Source organism: Melanostigma gelatinosum, assembly GCF_949748355.1.
Source record: "Melanostigma gelatinosum genome assembly, chromosome: 23".
In the NCBI taxonomy this organism is placed as follows: domain Eukaryota; kingdom Metazoa; phylum Chordata; class Actinopteri; order Perciformes; family Zoarcidae; genus Melanostigma; species Melanostigma gelatinosum.
The window spans coordinates 6291966-6313490 of NC_136656.1; the positions used below are offsets into that span (position 1 = coordinate 6291966).

General features: G+C 44.7%; 1 protein-coding gene across 1 annotated transcript in view; it reads right to left on the minus strand.

Annotated features, from left to right (window-relative positions):
* The window catches only part of arap2 (ArfGAP with RhoGAP domain, ankyrin repeat and PH domain 2), an 86085-nt gene that overhangs the window by 12583 nt on the left and 51977 nt on the right, over positions 1-21525 (minus strand). Inside the window, exons 15-24 of the mRNA XM_079295717.1 lie at positions 20983-21108; positions 13937-14081; positions 10976-11078; positions 10223-10421; positions 5966-6029; positions 5321-5484; positions 4860-5072; positions 4641-4746; positions 3123-3270; positions 1578-1655 (exon numbers count right to left, since the gene is read on the minus strand). Of these exons, the coding sequence (XP_079151843.1) occupies positions 1578-1655; positions 3123-3270; positions 4641-4746; positions 4860-5072; positions 5321-5484; positions 5966-6029; positions 10223-10421; positions 10976-11078; positions 13937-14081; positions 20983-21108 (1346 nt within the window). The remainder of the gene's footprint in view (positions 1-1577; positions 1656-3122; positions 3271-4640; positions 4747-4859; positions 5073-5320; positions 5485-5965; positions 6030-10222; positions 10422-10975; positions 11079-13936; positions 14082-20982; positions 21109-21525) is intronic.

The following is a 21525-nucleotide window of genomic DNA, read 5'->3' on the forward strand; positions in this document are numbered from 1 at the left end:
CACTAACCCTGGCTGTAAATGCAAGTATTGATTTAAGTGCCACTTCTTACTTAAAAGGCATGACATCGCCTTGCACCTCATTATATCACTGATTTACTTACTCCCTCAGTCGAGCTATGCTCCTTGCCTCCTTGTCATCCTCTACCTTCAAAAGGAAACGGGCGAGGTCCGAACCTTCCCCGAGCACTCAGAGACAAGTTGGCTGCAAGTACTGCAACATTGCTCGGCCACATACGGACTGTATTTTCTTCCCTATGTTGGCTGAAAGTCCCGATGTTCCCGAGTACAGCCTCCCCCGGCAGCCGTAGACTTATTGTCTCGATTTAAAATCTCCAAACCAGACGTCAGTCGCCTAATTTTGCAGAGTGATGAAAGTGTCTCCATTTTCAGAGGAAACGGCTCTGATTTCCCGATTGTGTCAAGTAATTCATCTCCAAGAGACTCTATGTATGAATGTTGATTGGCTGTTGATAAAAATATGCTGTGTGTTAAAAAGATAACGTGTGTTTGCTCTATTTCTAACAAACCAGGCCTAAAAAGCTACACTCCACACATCTATTGAATAAAAACCCACTGAAGTAGTTTTTTTTTTTTTGTTGTTTTTTACATGATAGCGTACGTAAACCTGAGCCACATACCACTATAAATAAACTGCATGCATGCATAACCACCGTAAGTGCCGCCTTTAAAAATCCGTGCGTGGGAAATGACATTCTTACTTATATTTCTTCAGCTACAGTTACGAGACAGCAGCTCTGCAGACATCGTGGCAAAGTCGGGGGCTTTCGGCACGAAGCCAGTGAGGGAAAGGTTATCGTAACGGATATAAACGATGGAAATACGACAAAACAAATAAGTCCTCGGTAAAAAGGAGACGATGAATGTAACATTTTAATGACTTTCAGCAATGTTTCCCTTCGCTAACATGTTAAATCATCCCTAAAATAAGCTTGTCCATTATCTCAACAGAGACATTTTCTCCATGCTGACTTGCAATTACACGAAATGATTGTTCCTAATGATAAAACTGTATTTTCTACCGTAGTAGAGTCTGAGGTTAAAGTCCTCAAATTCGTGGCCATAATCAAAATGTCCCAATTTTCACCTCCGACAGCTTTGTAATACCACTGGCTTTCCAGTGAGAAACCCTCGTGACCCACAGCAGCAGGCATGTTCTGGAAGCATGCGGACAAGGTGGAGAGAAGGGGGGGGGGGCAGGCATAAACAACTTATTTCAGATTTCAACAACGGCAGCGGTGTGCGATTCATTTTTTTCCCCTCCCAGTTATCTGAACCAAATGTTTTTCTCGGCTGAGGCATCCAGGCAGAGAGTACCTGCCGTAAAGGTTAACAGGAACAAAGCACAGTTTTTTCCCCTCACCCGCCTGCTCCTGCCTCCTCCGCCTTCCCCTTGATTTTTTTTTGCGAGAGAAACACGAAACTTGTTCAAATGAATCCCTTATTTGAGAGACCCCGAAGCATGCAGGCAAATCAATACACACACACACACAGACAAACAAACAAACAAACGGAGCACCCATTGGTGCTTTCCATTTGGGTTGCGCGGCTCGACCTACTGCGGCGTCCTTCTTCTCGTTCCAGCGGGTGATGAAGCTGTTCTCCCTCTCCATCTGTTGCACGCGGCTTTCATTGACCTGTCGGGACACACGCAGACACATCACTTCAAAGCCAGTGAGGAGAAACATCAAATTTGCTTGATGGACTCCCGGTTTTTGAAGGCGGCATTCATTTCGATCCCTTAAATACGACACACGGAAGCCAAGATTAAACCAATAAAAAAGGCATCATCATACGCAGACTGCAGAAACGGGTTATTCAGCAAAGACTTCTAAAACTAATTTAAGAAAGGAAGTTGGCTGGGAGGTTTTTTTTCTGACACAGCTCAGCACCAAGAGAATACTCGTTTCTTTCACAGAGCTCTGTGTGGGAAATGATATTTTCTCTTCCAACTTTTTTTTTTTTTTTTTTTCAAACAGCATTATCAATTTGCTTTGTTGGAGTTCTATGAATGGCAGACGAGATTGCGGGTGAATAAAAAAAAAAAAAAAAACCTCAAACTCGCAAACTCATCGTGTGTGTTTAGGCCTGATAATGAGCGCCGTCGACGACATCCAGCACAGAACCGGCGCTTTAATTAGCAAGATGTCTCCCCCCCTTCGTTTTATGTCACGGCGCGTGCATTCACTGCTATCGGGCGCATGATTGGTTGAGCTTAATGGCTATTTGTCATGCGAATGACGGCGTCCCGAACCGATTTGGAGTGAATGCTCCTCCTTTAACGTCGGAAACAAGAGGGATCCAGGCGTCCCGTAAGCCGGGCGAGCTCTCAAAGGGTAACATAAATCTATCAGCGCGACCACATTCTACTGCGTTTACTGCACCTTTCTTACACAAGTTTATCTTCTAGTTTATAGAATTAAACTATTTAGTTTTCATTTTGGATGGTTCAGTGCATATCATGTCTTTTTTTTTTTTTCTCCATAATTTCAATACACATTATATAGAAAGAACCACAAATAAAGAACTTTATCCAGCGATGATGTTTTCGTGGGTCTGACGTTAGAAACTATCGAGTTGCATTCTGGGAAATATCCCATTCTGTCGAAGCTTACCGTCAGCGCACCTTTAATAGAGCTTTTGGTCTTACACGCATGACAATAACACTTTGCTGAAATATGACTGACTTTGAGTTAATATGAGATTCTCAATATAATTATCATTTATAAAGTTCATCATATGAAGAATTTACACAAAATTATTTTCATATTACAGCAAAAAATTCAAACCAAAAACAGTCAGACTGCTCAGTCAAAGGGCTGAATATCTGCCGTTTCTATCTCTCGTATTATATATTTCACTGCAATAAAAACACCAAGACACGCCTGGTCTCATTTTAAATCTATGATAATATATTTACTGATTATGTTACGAGTGTTAATGGAATACAAATCAGGTGTGATCTGACTTAGAGTTGGAAGACCCGTATCATGCGACCTGGAGCCCTCTGTCCCCCCCCTGCTCACCGTCTCCCGAGCAGTTCCTCACCAGCATCAACACTATCAAACGGCGACGCATGAATAAATGGAACGTTTCTCACTCACACTGAAGAGTGTGATGTAGTTGCTGATGAGGTCGTGGACGACTCTAATTTCCTGCGGGGTTTGTCCCCGAGTCTGGAACAAGCAGGAGGAGAAGACGGAGGCCAGTTTTACACTGGGCATGTGATTGAGGTTGGAACACTGCTGAATCCTGAATCACAGAAAGAAACGGGGTTAGAAGAACACACACACACACACACACACACAGAGAGAGAGTTTAGTGAAATGTTGGGCCTCAGTCCAAATTCAGCAAAAGGCCAATTAAGTCTTCTCCAAACAATCCACCTCATTAACATAATGCAGCTAAATCACGATTATCCACTGCAGGTTTCTGAGGGAGCGATGTGTAATGTGAGCATTAGTGAATGAGACATCGAGGCAGCAGAGGGGGTTTGTGTGCAAAACAGGGCTGAGGTGTGCGGAAGCTGCAGGACAGGAGCCGAGTCGTGAGGCTGGCTTTTTACCCGTTCGGCTCTGCACCTGGAGTTCAATGCTGACGCTGGATTGTACACAATTGCATTATGAAATGTATTACGCCAAGGTTCTACACATACCTGGAAAGCTGACTGTTCACAATATCCAAGAGTGAAAAGTTTGGTAATTCATCAAAATTGTAAGTAAATGAACATAATTTAAAATATATGATTTTCCTCACAAAAAAAGGCTCCTTTTGCAAAAAACAGCACTACTTCTGCCTCTCTACTGTGTGTTAGCTTGATTTTTTCATAATGAGCGACTCAATCTGTCATATGCCAAATACTATAAACAAATGGGACAAACGATATTCGATTGATTCATTCGTCTTGACCTTAAAAGGAAGCCGTCGCTTTAGTTTTCAGCTTGTAATTTGAAGGACATGCCAACGTATTCACTCCACATACAGAATCCCCCAATAACTCTGAACATATCCCACTTGATTGGTCAGAAGACAAACACACAACAGAGGGTAGAGTAGGTCATTAACAGAGCAGAAGGGACAACAGGCTAATCAGCGGGTGCTAAGTAGCAACCCTCAGGCTTCCTCAGAGTGCGGAGACCTTTGAGCCTCCACACTTGTAACATCTGTGACGCAGGTTAGCATCTGTGGAGCTACGCCTGTTCTATCAGCCACGACCACAGTTAAAAACACGATAGAGACAAGAGCACTTTCACAGTTTGGTACTAGTCTTATGAGTCATAATGCATCATTTGGCAAAAGTAGTTATGCTTCGTCTCCACGTCCAATTAGACAAGTTTCTTTCCACACAGCCGTGTCTCAGGCTGGCTACCGTATCACATTAAAGACAATACGAGTCACGGCACCTTATTCACGTCACATGGTGGATGTATCAGCGGTGAAGTACTCAGATCCTTTACTGAAGCAAAAGTACAATATTTAACTCTGAACGACATTGTTGAATGTGGTTTTGGCTCCTCGTGTCCTGTTTTTGAAGTTGACCACATGGATTTCTCCTTCAGCAGAATAAACTTTATGAAGTAGCCTCACTGGCACAAAGCTTTCGATGCGTCTGAAGTGTGTACCTGTACAGATGTTGGAGCACAGCATCAAGGGTTGACCTGTTTATCTTTGGCAAACTCTCGATGAAAGTAGAGTACTTCTTCACTCTCTGCCTCTCGTCCGCCTCGTCTGCAAAACCACACGGATGAGAACCACTTTAAAAAAGGCCCAAAACAACAAACTACAAACGAAAACATGAGCATCAACGCACAAAGGAAATCACGGTTATTCTGAACACATACCCAGCGCTGACACCCAGTAAGGATAAAGCTCCTTGGTCAGCAGTGCGTCCTCTGCTTGGGATAGGAAGCTCTTCAGGATGTCGGTCACATCCTCCAGCTGCTGCTCCTTCTCCCTCAGCTTTACATTACGGGCGTCCCGCGTGAACTCCTCCAGGAGCAGGGCCACCCGACCAGGGTCCCCTGGCCGCTGGTAGAGCCCCTCCTGGCACAAACCTGCTCAAAAAACAGGAACTAGATGGAAATGACATACATATATTGACTGCTTCTAGAAAGGGTTCCGTTCATGGAAGCGATGGCCTACATGTTCTATGTTTCAAAAAGAATATGGTGAAAGGAGAGATGGAATAATGTCACAACATTGTGCAAGTCAACATTGGAAAGCATGAAATTGTCAAACTAAATCAGCTGCTGCAGGAATTTTTGCAAAGCCTTCCTCGCCCCGTAGGTACGCGGTAACTCACCGTATTGGGTGACAAAAGCAATGCAACTGTCGACTATAATAGGGACGCCGTTTTTAGTCAGCTGTTGGTCGCTGAGCGCCTTGCCATCTGTGCCAGCAGCCAGCGTGATGGCAGAGTGCCACAGCGCAAAGTCCATCTTGGTGAAGCCGTGGATGTAGACGGTTCTATTAAACACAGAAAAGCAGTTGTTATTCATGCGGTAGCGCGTCATGATGGAATTTCCGGTGACAATATCGTGTTTCATGTTTAAAAGTTGCTCGTTCATTTGACAAAGCTTTGCTCAGTCATTAAACACACAACCAAAAAAAGGAATCGCACGGTGCTTCTGCAGAACACACATCAGAAACAACAACCGCTTCCCATGAGCTTTCATCAAACGCACACAAAACGAAGAGCAATTAACGGAGTGCAAAGTCGAGTTGGATTATTCTGAAGGGGACACTGGAACTGTGTGCTGGTGTCACGTGCAATCTCACACCGTCTGTGTAAGCGAAGCAGGCAGCGTTGATTGCCGCGGACGGTTACAGTAGGTAAAGTGCATTCGGACTAACGAGACAAAAGGACGAAATCAAAGGTGTACAGCGTTGCATAATGCATCGTGTTGTTGTATCGCAAATGCACTTGCCAATTATCAAACAGACATACCTTCCTCCCTCCACCATCAGCAGGACTTGGATCTTGTCCTCACCCTCTGTGTGCATGGAGACAGCTGGGGGGGGGGGAGAAGGGGAAACAAGTCAACGGTGCACATTCACATACGAGAGAAAAGCGCTAATGCAAAGTAACGTGTTTAAGTCTGACATTTACGGTTGTTGCAATCTCCGGCTAAAGCACGAGCGCTGATGCGCTTTCGCCATTAAACCCGAAAAAAACGCATTCATTTCCTGTCACTGAAAAGGTCCCAGTATTCATTTACTCTTTAAGTCAATCCCTGCAAATAATAACCTGCACAATATGTTCAGACGTACCCGACTGGTCTTTTCAAATGTGCAGACGTGTAGTGGGAAGAAAAAGGGAAGGAGCAGGACAGCGGTGGAGAGGCAAATGCATCCGATTGGAGTTAACAGCATTTCCTTGTTGTATTGGGAAACACGGGTCTGGTTTTTGTGTCGCAGACTCACGAAAAGGGTGTTTCAACAAGAGAAGGGCAGTGGGGCATGAATGCAAAGTGTCGATGGTCATCAAGCTTCATGTGAAGTTGGTGGAAATGTAACCAAATGAGATTGGACTGAGGGAAAGTATTTAACACACCAAAAGGGAAAGGGAACAAAAAGAAAGAGGGACTTGATGCCATTCTTCATCAGTACAATCACTCTTTTTAAAACAACAGTGCAAGGATACAGGAAAAACCCAGCAGAGGGACTCCAAAGCTCCGCCGTAATCTCTTCTGTGGGTTCAAGCAGCTGCTTGGATCATGGCAACAATCACACACACACACACACACAACAGAAAAGCGTAACAAAGCAAAGATATGAGGCTCCGCAGTTGAGTCACAAATCTCCAGACAACAACATCTGGCACTTTCATCTTACTGAAGTTCCCACTGGTTGTGCTCAAATAATGGACACATATCAAAGAAAGAAAGAAAAAGAGAACAACCTGGACTCCACCCAGCTCGCTTAACTTGCTACCTGAACCAGAAGTAATTACGGGATATTGCAAGATGACGTCACGGTGCCCACAAAAGTCTCTTGCTCTTCTCAGAGGGTCATTTATTGAAGATTTACAGGAAGAGTTCTTCAGGAAATACGCTTATTCACTTTCTTACCAAGAATACTTTCAAACCCTTATTCTGTAAGGGAAATATGAAGCTACCGCCAACAACTAGTTAGCTTAGTAGAAAACAAAAACGTGTTTTTACAGAAAGAGGATATAACGTGTTAATTAATTCGCTCTAGAGCTGCTTTGTTTTACCTGCTAGCTGTTTACCCGTTTCTACCAAAAAGCTAAGACACGTTGTGATCCGGGCTGCTGGCTTTATCTTCACACTCACCATACAGACATGAGAGTGGTCTCGACCTTCTCATCCAGCTCTCAGTGAGAACCGAATCCTGTTCAAATGTTAAACTATTCTTTTCATCCCACAGTCGCTTGATTCCAGTAAACCTTACAACCCTTCATCCGAGGTTGACCTCCACATCTACCAAACTCAAATTTTAATTGCTGGAGAAAAAAAAAAAAATAGCCTTCCTATGAACAATGTTTTCTTTGTACTGTACATCATGAATGAATATTTTCATCACATCTCATCTACAACTAGTTTCAATGTTCTCCAACAAACTGCTTAATAAACACACGGATCAATTATCAGCACCGACAGGAAACGATTTAATTGAATAAAAGAGGATCGGCAAAAGAAATATGACATGTAACGGTGTTGTTTTGGCTAGAAAGTCCGTTGCATGTTGAGTGAAACAGCTAAAGCAATTAATCCCCAAAGTCTCTCTCAACAAATAATTTGCTTTTTGTTTTCTTTGGCAGATTTTCAAGGGCACCGTATTTCATTGTGATCCAAACAACGAGAGAAGAAAGCCCGAAAACGTCGCAGATTTGTGTTGACTTAAGAGGTTTATTAACAGTGTTATCAGGTAAATGCAAAAACACTTGTCACCGCTTTGTGAACAAACCACAGCAGTCCTCTTTTATCCATCTTACAGCTCAGTGGGATTTTTTTATCACCGAATATGTTCGTGTGATAAGGAACTAAGTCTGCAGCCTTGTTCTCTTCACGATTTGTACTCGGCGTCCCGTAAGAGATTTCCATAGCGGGTTTTTTTCCCCCCCCTCTAACAAAAACAGGGTGATTTAGAAGGCTGGTGCACATTTTCAGTATTATGTTGTTTATTTTGCCAGGTATTATATGATAACCTCATAATATAATAAGCCTCGTCGAGTCCTGGGACTGAATGTTCTCGGATGGGAAGCAGTTGAGGGATCCACTGATTTTCGCCGTGATAGCAAAGCTCGACCAACAATGGAATTTTGAAGTTTTGTTTTTCTTCTTTGCATGAATGGAAACCAAAACAAATACTTCTGAAAAGGATCCCTTTCAATTTACACAATCGTGACGAAGAAAGATTGCTACTCATGCAGGTTATTGTTCGTGTGTGTAATCAACATTAAGGAGAGAAATATTGGTCTGATTAGAATCTGACTATTCACTGAATTATTTCTCAAATCCAAGTTATCCTCCAAACGGACATGAATCATCACTGACGGTGCTGACCATGTTAGCTGTGATTGCTTTAAATCTCAATCATCTTTAAAAAAAAAATAGAATGATACCCTAAAATGAACTTCAGTGGGGACACACTGACATCTGGCTGCTAAATATGCTGGACTGCAGTCTTGTGCTGATGCCTATCTTCATTTTTAGATGATTGAGGAGAGCAATGAATTAACTGTGTTTTTTTCCCCTCTCTATTTCGCCAACGCCTTAAGATAAATCCACTGAGAAAATTGCACCGAATGAGCTCAAAGTTAACGGTCTTATCTCGAAAACCGCTCACTTCAGAAGGTCCTGGGTGAGAAAGCCGATTTGTGCGCCGCGACAGATTAATGATTATCCAACTGTACATGTGATTTCCTCCACTTGTTTTGACTTTAGTTCTGGTTATTTGTGCAGCATCTTGACACGGGTCATCACAAAGAAAGATCCATCGTCTCGCAAGTACACAGCTGAGCCCCCTCAGAGAGCGAGCGCACTCGTGTTCTTTTGGGGGAAAGGATTCCTTTTAGTTTCTTTGTTTATTTACTTGTGAAGTTGTTCATTATACGTTTCCTTTTGAAAGACAAAGTGACAAAGACAGTAAAATCTGTTCCTCGTCATCGGGAGACAAACAGAGAACAAATTACAGACGAGGCAATTGAGGATAAAATGAATGAAAGGCAAAAGATTAGAGCGCTTACTCTCCTCCGGTATGAAAGCCCTTTCGTGCGTTTTGAGAAGAGAGATTGAGAGAATCGTAACTCTGCCAGCCTCAAGTCAAAATAACAGGCTGCATCACACTTGCAAAATCCTCCTGATGCAGTCTGAAGCGCTGCATGCAGGAGACATGGAGTGATTTTAATTGAAAAAATGTTTGTTTTTTTATTAAATGCCTCACTGCTTCACAGGAGCACCTTTCATGTGGTGGTGTCACTGCAGAGAAAATAACAGTTAATCCCATGTCACAGACTGTGATTCCTAAAGGGATCCTTTCAATGCTCCAGACCCTACCACCCCCCCCCCCTCCCCACCCGACAAAACATAGTCCCCGTCTGGCGCCAGCGGCTCCTCGGCTGTGACAAATATGGTTTGCAAGAGCCGGGACTAAAAACGAGCACTGCTGCAGTTCTTTATCCCGCCCAAGGTGGGAAGATGGGGCGGCACTTTGCCGCGATTTCATCCACGTCGAGCTTTAAATGGATTACAGAGATCCGTCGATTCTCCCCCACCTCCTGGCCGCACGTCACACTGGCTGCCATCGATCAATCTGCCAAAGTCTATCTGAGAACTTTTGAGACTTCCCCGGTGACTGGCAGCTTCCCTCCACTGACCATCCTTTACACAACGTGTTCGTTCGCTCTTACCTACGCGTGTTTCTGACGGCTCGTGTAACGCGCGTCTCCGCCACCCTGAAGGGTTGTATTTGGACAAGTTACACAAAGGTGGGATTCATGTTTCACTTCACGGATGAGGACCATGTTATCCTTCGAATAATTGTATCTTGGAGAAATGTTCCCAGCAGGACCAGTCTGTTTAAGTGTTAGAGACTAGGAGAGAGATCAGAACGGAAGAAGCTGTGTCACACTCTCCACGTTTACAAAGAAGGTGTTCAAGAGGTTAACTGTTCTCACACGTTCGCTGGTTCAAGAAGGACTGCAAAACACAGCGAGACCGAGACAAATAATAATGCTTACTGAGCTCATGTAGCTGTTTGAGTTGGAGGACTTCCTCCTCTCCCTCCTCTTCCCCTGAGCTGAAGTGCAGGGCCGAGCATTCCAGCACGAACCAGCCCACCCTCCAGTGGTACAGGTCATGGCCTTCTTTGTAGTGCAGTCTGCCAATCAGCTCGACGTCTCTCTGCACCAGTCCCTCGACTTTAGCCGGGACGAAGCACTGCGAGTCAACGGAAAAAAGAGCGACATATATACCAGGCTTGGGAATTAAGGAAGCTTCACTTTTTAAAAGCGTGGAACTGTGGAGCGTTAACCTGAAAACAAACTGCAGACACAAAAACAGAACAGGTGCAGCCTGTAAGGATAAACCTTTCCCTTTCTCGACGCCGTCATTGCGTCGTACTGAAATACGGAGGTGTGGAAGGCCTGTGGTGCAGATGGAGAGACATATGGACTAACGCGGCTATACCTCCCACTATCTATGACTCGTTGCCTGGGATTAAAGAGTTAAAAAAAGGGACTAGGGGACATACTTATGGAGGCTATTATTGCAAGATCTTACTGAAAGAAGCTCAGGCAGCACGGGGCTCACTGAGACAATGTGTTGCAAAGTAGCAACAGTGAAGGAAGGAAAAGTATGGCTGTGCTGTATTCTGCACCACATACACAGGTTCTTACTCGTAGCTGTAAGTGAAAAACAAACTTAAAAAGGAGGAAACGGAAATCAGTGCGGTTGTGTCCCTGTGTGTGTGTGTTGCATGCAAAGTGTGTCACCTTTGTTAGCGCCTGGATCCAGTCATGCTGCGTTTCCTGTGTTTCAGCCCCGACAATCAGGACTCGCTCCGTCTGCAGGTACAGCTCGACGGTGAACACGGCCCTGCCAGAGACACGCAGCTCACCGTTAGATATCTGGAGTGGAACTTTTTTTAATTGAGAGCATGCTGTTATGAATTGTATTCTCATTTTGCCTTGAATCTGTCAAAACCATTGCCGTCGGAAGCAAAATGGCAGCTATTAATCTTTGTTGGTCCTCCTGTTGTCTCTGCCTTCACCACCACCACCACCACCACCTCCTCTCTCTCTCTCCATCTCTCTCTCAGTGTGAGGGTACAGAGGTCAGAGTATCACTATCTTGGCAAGCGGCGGCCTCGTTTCCGTTTGGCACGCTACAGCGAGGGAGGCTCTGAATGAGACAGCGGTGGGCGTTTAAGGTGGCGTGTCGCGCGGGGGGGGGGGGGGGGGGGGGGGGGTCACGCCAGCGCCGATTCGCTCCCTTTCTTACATGTGTCAGGGGAGCAAGCGAGACACGGGTGTTTGTGTGACCCCCCCCCGTCTTCGCCGGCAGGTGTGCAGGCGCTTGTTAGAGGAAGTCCCTGAGAGAGAGAGGGAAGGACTGGCTGGCTGTGGGGGGGGGGGGGGGGGGGGGGGGGGGGGGGTAACGCTGGCGTGCTGGGCAAATGCTATTGCAAAGATGGGAGAAGATAGAGGGATGAGAGATGAACACTGCTTTATGAGTGTCCCAGAGGGAGGGAGTGGGCAGGGAGAGGGGGTAGAGCGAGCTAGAAACAAAGCGAGAGAGATGTTGAAACAATATAACATGCATGAACAAACTGAGCGACACGAGACAACATACTATCCTCACACAGGACGCATTCTTGTACCGTACGTGCGTTTTCCTCCTTCAGGTGTATTTGTGATAAAAAGTAAAAAAAATAATTGGGTCCATTTGCACTCACATGCTCCGTCATGAGAAAGCACACCTGGTTTCCTACTCGATGTCTGAATTTGATTAATGTAAGAATTTGGTAACCCAATAGGACGTGTAGCTAGAGCGACAAAGATCATGGAAATACAATTGATCTGAACGAAAAGGTAAAGATCATGTGATAATTTGAGCGTGCTATCGGAAAAAGTACCTTCTTGGGTTTGAGTGACGTTTGACAGAGCGCACATGTACTCTGTCCTTGCGGAGGAACCTGCTGCACAAGATTCACCGGTGGTTTAAACAAGCAGAGATGTATGTGTACGTATTTCTGGAGCATTTTATTTCCACCTGAAGGCTTTCCTGTGCTCTGAGGAAACTCTTAATTCCCCAGCCCTCATATATCTATCCCATCTCGCTGACAAAGTCAGCACCTAAGCCCTTCTAACAGCCTTTTAAAAAGTCGGCGATATTTTTTTTCGTTTGCGTGCGAGAAAAGAAGACAGTGAGAAAAGAGTGAAACGGTGCAAAAAAAGAAGCCAAACAGACGAAATAGAAAAAGAAAACTTTGCTTCCAACATATCCATTTGAATTTGAAGGTCAGAATTAACTTACGAATATTCTTGTAGAAACAGAGCGTAAAACCTCAACTTATCACCAGCGAACATACTCCCTTTGCATTAATTCCTCAGAATGGATTTGTAATATTCATACAACTGCCAGCAGACGCATGTGGGGGGGGGGGGGGGGGGGGGGCCGGAGCCGTGATTCACGGTGTCCTCTGCCACGGTGCAATTACCCCGAACGCTGTGGCTTAATGGAAGCGACGCCTACGGCTTCCTGTAGCGCGGCGATAGGCTGCCGGTGGGAGCGTGTCATCTGCATACGTTAATATTCATAAGCGGCAGACAGTCAAGAGGTGAGGCGTCCCCGCTCGGGCATGCTGGGGAACGCTGGAAGTTGCCAAAGAGGGAGAGGGGAGAGCGGCAGAGTTTAATCTAGTGAAACGCACAGCCATTACGAGTGTTAGCGAGGGAGGAATAATAGCCTTCACCTGTAGCTGTGGACGTATGCGCCAAAGCTAAAAAACGGCACCATGTCACCGTTGCTTTGTAGCGTCTGTGCACACAACATGGCATCATCGTACTGTGTGTGTGTGTGTGTGTGTGTGTGTGTGTCCAGCTGATTGGAAAGGTCATCGTTGTAGCTGGGCAGCTGTGTTTCTAATGGCTGTATAAATAAAAACGCACAAATAAAAGCTTTGTTTCCTCTTCATAACATCTGCTGCTGTCATTAAGGACCTGGCTTACGCTTCAATCATAAGCCATTATCAGGCTCCTCGCAGGGGAACTGAAGCACACACACACACACATGAACACACACAGAGTGTAACCCAATGGGAGCGGGGAGAGGGTGAGCGGGAAAGGATCGAGACATCTGTTCCTCCTTTGGTGCGTTTGTAACACTTCCAGAAGACATAAAGAAAAGTTTGCTGTCGGGAGAAACTTTTTAACTGAATCATAATCCGAGAAAGCGATGTGCGGGAACGGAGGGAGGGCAGTTAAAGCCGCGACGTTCCGCCCGCGTCTCCGCCGGAGTAAACAGGAAATATAGCGCCCATAAAGCCGTGATAGGGTCTCTTAAATTGAATAATACTCAAGTTGAGATTATGCTAATGAGACGGATGACAAGAAGCTGTGTAGGTGCGATCATGTTGAGATGTGTGTTACATGTGCAGGAAACTGTAATATAGCCAAGTAATATTGTTTTTAAATAAAACATTTTAAAAGACCTCAAAGCAGCTTGAACAATCAAATATGAATTATGATTTAATGGCATTTCAAATGGGTTTGACTGCATAGTGTGCGCGTCTGTGAGAGCGATTTATCTTGTGTAAAGGAAGCCCTACAGCTCGCCTGAACAACTGTTCAAAATCCAATGAAGTGTTTCTGATGCCGAAAAAGTTTACAGCAGATTTAGTTTTTTACCCGACAGCAGGGACCCGTCCACAGTGTGTCCGTGTGTGCTCATACCCAGCTCCGGTCATCGTCTCTGTGTTGCCGACAGCCAGGCTGACCACCTCGGAGACGTCCACCCGGCCGATGGCCGACGGGCTACGCTCGCTCTCGTAGTAACTCAGGAAGCCGCCCTCTAAAGTACACCAACGACGGGCCATGTCTGAAATATACACAAACACATACAGACACACCACGTACGGGGTTTACACATTTTGTATTACATACTTCAACTACCTATAAATAATAGTTTTAACGAGTTATAGGTTCTCAACATGGAATTCAGAGCATATCTACTGCAGGGGCTACATTAATGCTCTAAATGCCACATTGAGAACTTTTCATTTGAACATTTATTGTTTTAGGTTGTACCCAGAATCCTCCAATATGTCTGGCATCTATTTAATAACTACTGTAGAGCCATGATTTGCATACTGATACAAATGTAACAAATTGGCTGTTGTTATAGTCAGAAAAATAAATGAATGAGTGCCTGCAATGTTAGTGATTGGTTTGTGAACAATTAGCACCACTCCAACCCCATTTAACGGCGCTAATGACTCTCTAGGAGCTAAGACAGCACCACAGAGAAACCGCTTACAAGTCCGGAGATAAGACGCCGTGCATTCGGCTTTCACACTCTGACAGATGAATGGAGATGTGACGGCGTCAAAAAAAAAAGATCACACCACCTGAAGGCCGGCGTTTCGAGCAAACACACCTCCAGAATCAACATCCAAGAGAAGGAAAAAAAAAAAAACATCAATAATGCAGCAAAAGAGGCAATGGCATGGAGAGAGGAGTGCAAACATCTCACTGTTGAAGAACAGAAGATGTAGTTTGTGCTTTAACTTTATGATGAATCGGATAGGGGGAGGCGGTCCTTTCTTCTGTCCATTGGAGGACGACTAAGTCAAGCTTACTGAAGACACGCGGCATTAGAAGAGTCGAGCTTTGCTTATATTTGCACTTTGAATTGTGGCGCTTGACGCTCTTCAGAGGGCGGCTTAATGCCCGAAACAAACCTCCCCAATGCTGAGGAGGAACCGTAAACTCGTATCTCACATTCATGGACTCCTTAGTTGCCTTCATACAAGCCCTGTAGAGAAAGAAGTCAAGTATTAGATGCACTATAAAGAGACGGAGGTTGAATTTCCTGCAACAATTTGATTTCGGCTGGCAAAATATGTACTCAAATGAAGATGTCCGTCTTTGTCAAATCCTCAGACAGGTTCATCGTGCTTTTATTTAGGGAATCTTTGTGACATTAATGTCTAAAAAGCTCAGAACGTTGAGCGAGCGTCTGGTGTCAAAAGTTCAGAGGCGACGTCATCACCGGTCCCTTTTTAGAGACTCTAACTACCGAGCAGATTTCTATCAACCAGCGTGATCTCGACGGGAACGCTGGAGAACAACATGGTCTTTCAGGACTGTCTGACTGTGCGATTTACATAGCCAATGAGCATGAAGTTCATGAAAACACACCTAATTTGGGATTTTTACAAAGTCACCGTGCCATCTGCTTTTGTGTTCCGCAACAAACACACACACAAACAAACAGCGCGCCCCCCCCCTCCCCTCGCACCCCCTGTCGCTTGTGACTCCAAAGTTTCCACTGTATTCATCTCATGAATATGCTAATTGCACATTCCTCTGCCAACTGTGTGTGATGTTTCTGAAGGGACAGATAGAGTGAAAAAGGGTGTGATAAGCATAGGAAACGAGGATGTCAGATTCGCTCTCTTTCACCCTTGCACTGCCTCGCTGTACGGCTCTTTCTGAAACGTCAGACGGCATTGAATCTGCAAAACGGCTAATATCTTGTTGCTTACTGTGGCATTTAAAAAAAAGACTTCTTCTGACCCCACTGCGCTGAGAGAGAGAAAAAAATTATTCCAGCAGCTGAATAATCATAATCTTTATCTTAAATCATGTGTGCAGGTAGCAGCTTTGCATGCGAGTGTGTGTGTGTGTGTGTGAGTGTCTTTGTGTGTGTTGGAGAGAGAGAGACTGGTATTTAAAGTCATTCCCAATTCCATCTGTCTGACAGGACGGACTGTTGTCTTGGTGACAGAAGAGATGTAACTTCCCTTCCGTTCCAAATGGATTTCCAGAAAATGTCATGGCCATCATTGCCCACTATAATACAGTTCAGTTTGTATTTTGTGATGCATTTTCCAGTCATTTTACCTCCATAACTAACCGAGTAGTTTCATTTGTACCGTCTGAAAAGCTCAGACCATGATAATCATCAGAAGCACACTTAAAGCACACAAAATGAAGTCAATTGCCATCATAAGTTGCTGGAAAACTGCCATTGATTATCTCGCCATTTTGCCTTTTTCCCCTCATAATGCTCATAAACAACAAATACATGTTTAACTTCTTAGTGCAAAGTGTTTATTGCTTTGTTTTTCTATATTACCTTGGTATCAGATAGGGTTATGGTATTGGTATCTGGTACTACATTTCCGTTAACGCGACATCAATGGCGGCAAATAGCAATTGTCTAAAATGTGAGGGGACCCAAGATGAACAACATCATAGGAAAGCACGAAAAACTAGTGCTGGGCAATAAAATGATCTTTCTTTTCTCTCGTAGATTCCTGAATAACTTTGGCTTGAACTCGAAAAAACGACTGAAGTAAAACAGGATTTAAGTGATGAGGGGTCACGGAAGGCTTTGCTTTGTCTCGATTGTCCTAGAACATCAGAATTATTAATAGATTTCATTTTCATGTTGGCACACGTGGCGTTCGGATCCTGTCTCCTTGAAATGTCGGACTCTGCACTGTAGTAGAGGGGACAAAGAAGAACTTTTTTTTTATTTTTTTTATTTTCTCTCAACTCCAAAGAGAAAAGACATTAAAAATCCCATCGTGAATCCAGGAAGCAAAATGCTGCAGGACCCCGGGTCCCTGGGCTCACCACTCGACCAAGCAGCTTCTGAGGAGTTGTCCTAATATTGTCCGGCACACCCGAAAGAACAGATGACCACATAAGAGTGAGGAGACAGAAGAAGAGGGTTTAAAGGAGGGCCAGAAAGGTGCAGGGAGAACACACACGTGTGACAAATGTAATTCCAGATCCACTCATCTCTTTTGGGGTTGAACAGTGAATGAACATGAAGGATTTGGTGGACTGATGGGAGGACAGAAGAAGGCGTTTTCATGGAGGCCTGAAAGTGACCTCAAAGATAGAAAGACGTGTGGTGGTTATTTCAGCACAATAATGACTTCAGTGTAAATGTGGAATAGCTGCAGTGAGTTTTACTCAATTGAATGGAACTGTTATTCAGCTATTTTGGGGGATGTTGTTGCAGAAGTTACTTCCTCACGCAGCAATGAATGCCTTTGGATCCCTTCAAGATATTCCACCAGGAAACTGGCTCTATCAAAAAAAAAAAAAGAACTCACAACGGCGAATCGCAAGCATCCTTCTTCCTTCTTTGTTTGTGGTGCAGAATTTCTTTCGCGGGCGGGATACCACAAGCTTCTACACAAGCAGCCGTGCAAAAAAAAAAGGGGGGGGGGGGAACAATAGTGCTTGATTTACAATCAGGCAGCTGCGTCCATTGCCAGCTGTTCCCCACACACACACAACAGCAATGGCCCCCGCGGCCCAGCCGTTCCCCGCGGGAGTCCGCAACCAGCCGCCAGAGACAACGCTAGCGGAAGCCAACCGTGGTATGTGCCTCCACCAGCTAAATTGGGCCAATTAGCTTGAACGCCAAGAGTGCTCCCCCCGCATAGCTTCTTTTTTTTTTTTCCAAGAAGAAACGTGGAATCTCTTTCTCTGCTTTATTTTCTCCTCGCTCACTTCGGTAATTTTGCTAAATGCTCCAAGTATGCAAGATGAACAGGTTGATTAAACTCATCACGTCAGCAATATGGCAAAATTTATGGTCGTATTAGTCATTGGCTGAACGGCCAAAGTTAGAGAATTACATACTTACTCAAAAGTCTCGGATTGTGTCTCCAACTGCACTGCTCAAGATTTGGCCAATGTCCCCCGAAACTTTTTTTATCAACACTGCACAGACACCCATTTCAGTATGCATCGGAATAAAAGCAGGCTGTGCCCCCCCCCCCCCCCACCCTTCCGCCAATCTTCTGCCTATCTCGCCATCGGACTAAAATATCTGTGATTAAGACATCTGCTGGACAGCTTGTCTGGGGAAATGGAAATGGAGAAACTGAAGGGATCTGAACGATCCGTCTGTGCCAGAATTACAGCCCACTTCATTACAGGGAGGAATGGACAGATATGACATAAGATAAAGAAGAAGAAGAAAAAAAACACTATTTACCATGTATTTTTGGCCTTAAAAAAACTGCACTACTGACTCATTGAGGCATGCAGAGGCACAGTAATATGAACACTCCGAAAGCATATTAAATTAAGACGAATTGTTGAAACAGCTTTCGTTTTTTCCCATAAATGCGACTGCTTATGTATTCCAATCATTAAACACCCTTTGACAGCTAATTTTTAGCAGAAACCATAAACAATATTTGGTTTATTCTCAAAAACTTGACTCCGGCTTTGTAGATGCGAGTAATTGAATGTTCATATGCGCTCAGATTTGTGTGCTCAATAAAACTGTGAACATCATTCTACGTTTCTCTCGACTCTCCACACCACCTCATTCTCTTCCTCTCTCTCTCTCTCAGCGGTTGAGTTACTGTTACAGAGCGCAGCTGATGAGGAGAAGACAAAACGAATCAGAAATTAGGGGCTGGCCTTTACCTGCTGCCACTCACCATTTCAGATAGTAACCGCCTCGCGTCTCTCTCTCTCTCTCCTCCCAAGACTCTCCCGAGTGGCCAGACACACACACACACACACACACACACAGATGTACATAAAGCATGTACACACTCCTTAATGTGGAAGTAGCATGACTTCATTTACGCTGGAATCAACTGCGTAAAAAAGCCGAATATGGAGCGGAGCTCAACTGAGGAGCTAATAAAGTGGCTCCACGCTGGAGAATAAACCAGTTCAACCTAGATTTCAGCACAAGCATAACAAGAATGAATATTGTTGTTCTGATCCGAATCTACAGTCCCGGCGGCGCCTAGACTCAACACAGTGTTTTGCCAAACACTAAGTGGCACAGTATTTTATCTCATTTACGGTGGACTGGCACAATGATCCCCCATACGAACCTCTGTCGAGGCCATTTCCGACATCGCTTGCCAGATTCATTCATGTCGTACTCTCAATTTAGCTCCCCATCAGCGGAGGCACGAAAGCCTCTTTTGGAGTCGGCTCCAGACAAAAAAGTTTCGGATGCTGTGGCAGAGTGCTTTTATTAAGCCCAGACTACAAACTATGAATTATTAAGAACTTGGGTGTATCTATAGACCATCTCACCATTAGCCAGGAAGCGAAAAAGGCATCCTGGAGTACGCTTTAAAAAATAAAATAAAATAAATAAAAACACCTCGTCCATGGTCGCAAAGTCCTGACAGTGCTCCCTCATGATTGAAGAAGCTGAAACGCATCGAGTTTTCGAACCCAACCCCTCTGAATTTTTTAACAGCCTGCATCTGCAGTTAAAGCCCCATTAAAGCACAAAAGCCAAACTTGTACGGCTCTTCATAACAGATGACATAACGGGGTGTTTATCGTCCGAGATATTACAGGCATCAGTCATCAGAAGGGTACAGCTTTGGAATGGCGCGGTGTCGGTATGCGGTACAAAATGCACAACAGTGACTAAAAATGGACCTCTAGCAAAAAATGTGCATCTGTAGTCTTAGGCTCTCTCTAATGTCATACCAATGGGTTTCTTTCTATAAATACAGCCAGCAGTGTTCTTTTTCTGGAAGTACTTTAACATGAGGAATCACCCGGAGAAAGAAAAATGCTTGATTCAAGTTTTCATCGTTAGTCACAGTTTGAGCAAATATAATGAAAGATTATTTAAAGTGGTCAAGACAATCTGGCAATTTTATTTGAATCCCGATTATCCGACCAATCAGATTTTGCAATGTTGCCATGTTTCCCAGGTCCAAGCAATTTCCTTGGCGAGCGCAATATTATCATAACCGCCATAAATGACGGCCAGCTATTACGGAATTAGGACCCAAATTGCAATACATGTGAATCACCCTTCAACAAATGAAATGGAAGTGAATCTCACCTCTACGTATAATGAGAGTTTCAATAGACACTGGTGGGAATTTTTCCCTCCCATCTCCTCAAAGGGGCAATTTCCGAGAACCTCAGCCCTGTTCATTAGCCGGCATGTACGACCACCAATGAGAGCAGAGCGTGTGTGCGGGGTTGACGGAAATAGAGATGGATGTCTTGGCCAAGACGAAGGAGATTCCGCTCATCCGAGTGGTAGGTAGCCGCAAGCTGTCAGGTCCCACCCGGAACCCCCCCCCCCCATCCTCCATCTTTCCCAATAACCCCATTCCCGAGGGGCGGCATCCAGAGCCGGCTCCTTCTCCTAATTACCCACGGGGGCCCGAGAAACGCTCCAGCTGTTTGGAGAAGTGGGGCCGCTGCGGAGCAGGAGAGGTGCAGCAGCAGCAGCAGCAGCAGCAGCAGCAGCTGAGGAGTGTGGAATGGAGCCTGATTAAAAGTTTTAAACTGCTTTGGAAGACAGGACAAGGAGATTTGGGAGGGAGGGGGGGGTAGCATCTCTCAGGTGGATTTGGAGAAGACTTGAAGTGAATTGTTAAATGTATTTTTATCTTAATTTCCTTAACCCTGGCCTATATTTACCCTGTAGCTACTGACGTAGAGCATTCGGTGCTGGGTCGTCTCAGATGATCTTTCATACTCCCAGAGGACCGATGCAGAACGCATTTGAAAGACAGATTCATTGATCGTTCGGACCGGACTGTTTGGTGTAAGGATTAAACGATTGGCAGTTTGACAACCGACAGAGTGACACTGATTGATCGCTCAGCGCTTAACTGGAGTAGATCTCCTGACAAACACGCAGTTTAAATTGCTTAAATAAGGATTGACGGATTGTTCGGCCTCGACAAAAAATAAAAAAAATAAAAAAATAAAAAAATAAAAAAACCTGCATCCGTGCTCACCATCTCTTCCGCGGCGGTCCAGCGTCATCTTGGCTGGCCCGGTGGAGATGTAGAGGAAGCCATCCATGAAGAGGGAGACGTCAGACAGGGAAGGGCTCTCCGACCACTGCTCCAGTCTGGGGAAATCTACAGTGGGGGGGGGGGGGGGGGGGGGGGGATACAGTTGGTGAGCAGGGAAATGCTTTTCCCCAATTAATGTAATGGTGGCAGTGCGCCATCACGATGCTTCATCAGTTCACCTCCACCTGCAGTGGTAGTTCTAAATTTGGATAACTTTTGCCGTATTTGACCCCAAGTAAATCCAAGGACAAGGATTTTTTTTAAACCCATTTAATTATCGAGGATTATCGAGAGCATTTCAAGACACATACCTACATGTACAGTACTGGATCTGTAAAATAAATGAGTTTTTATGTTCAGTTCCCGTCTTCATCTTTGCCGTTTAAATTAAAAGCCTTCCTCGCTAATTTGTTTTCCTCCTTTTCCTGCTAAACTCCCTCATCTCATCCTTTCTCGCTGGCTTTAAGAGCTCCCCACATTCAA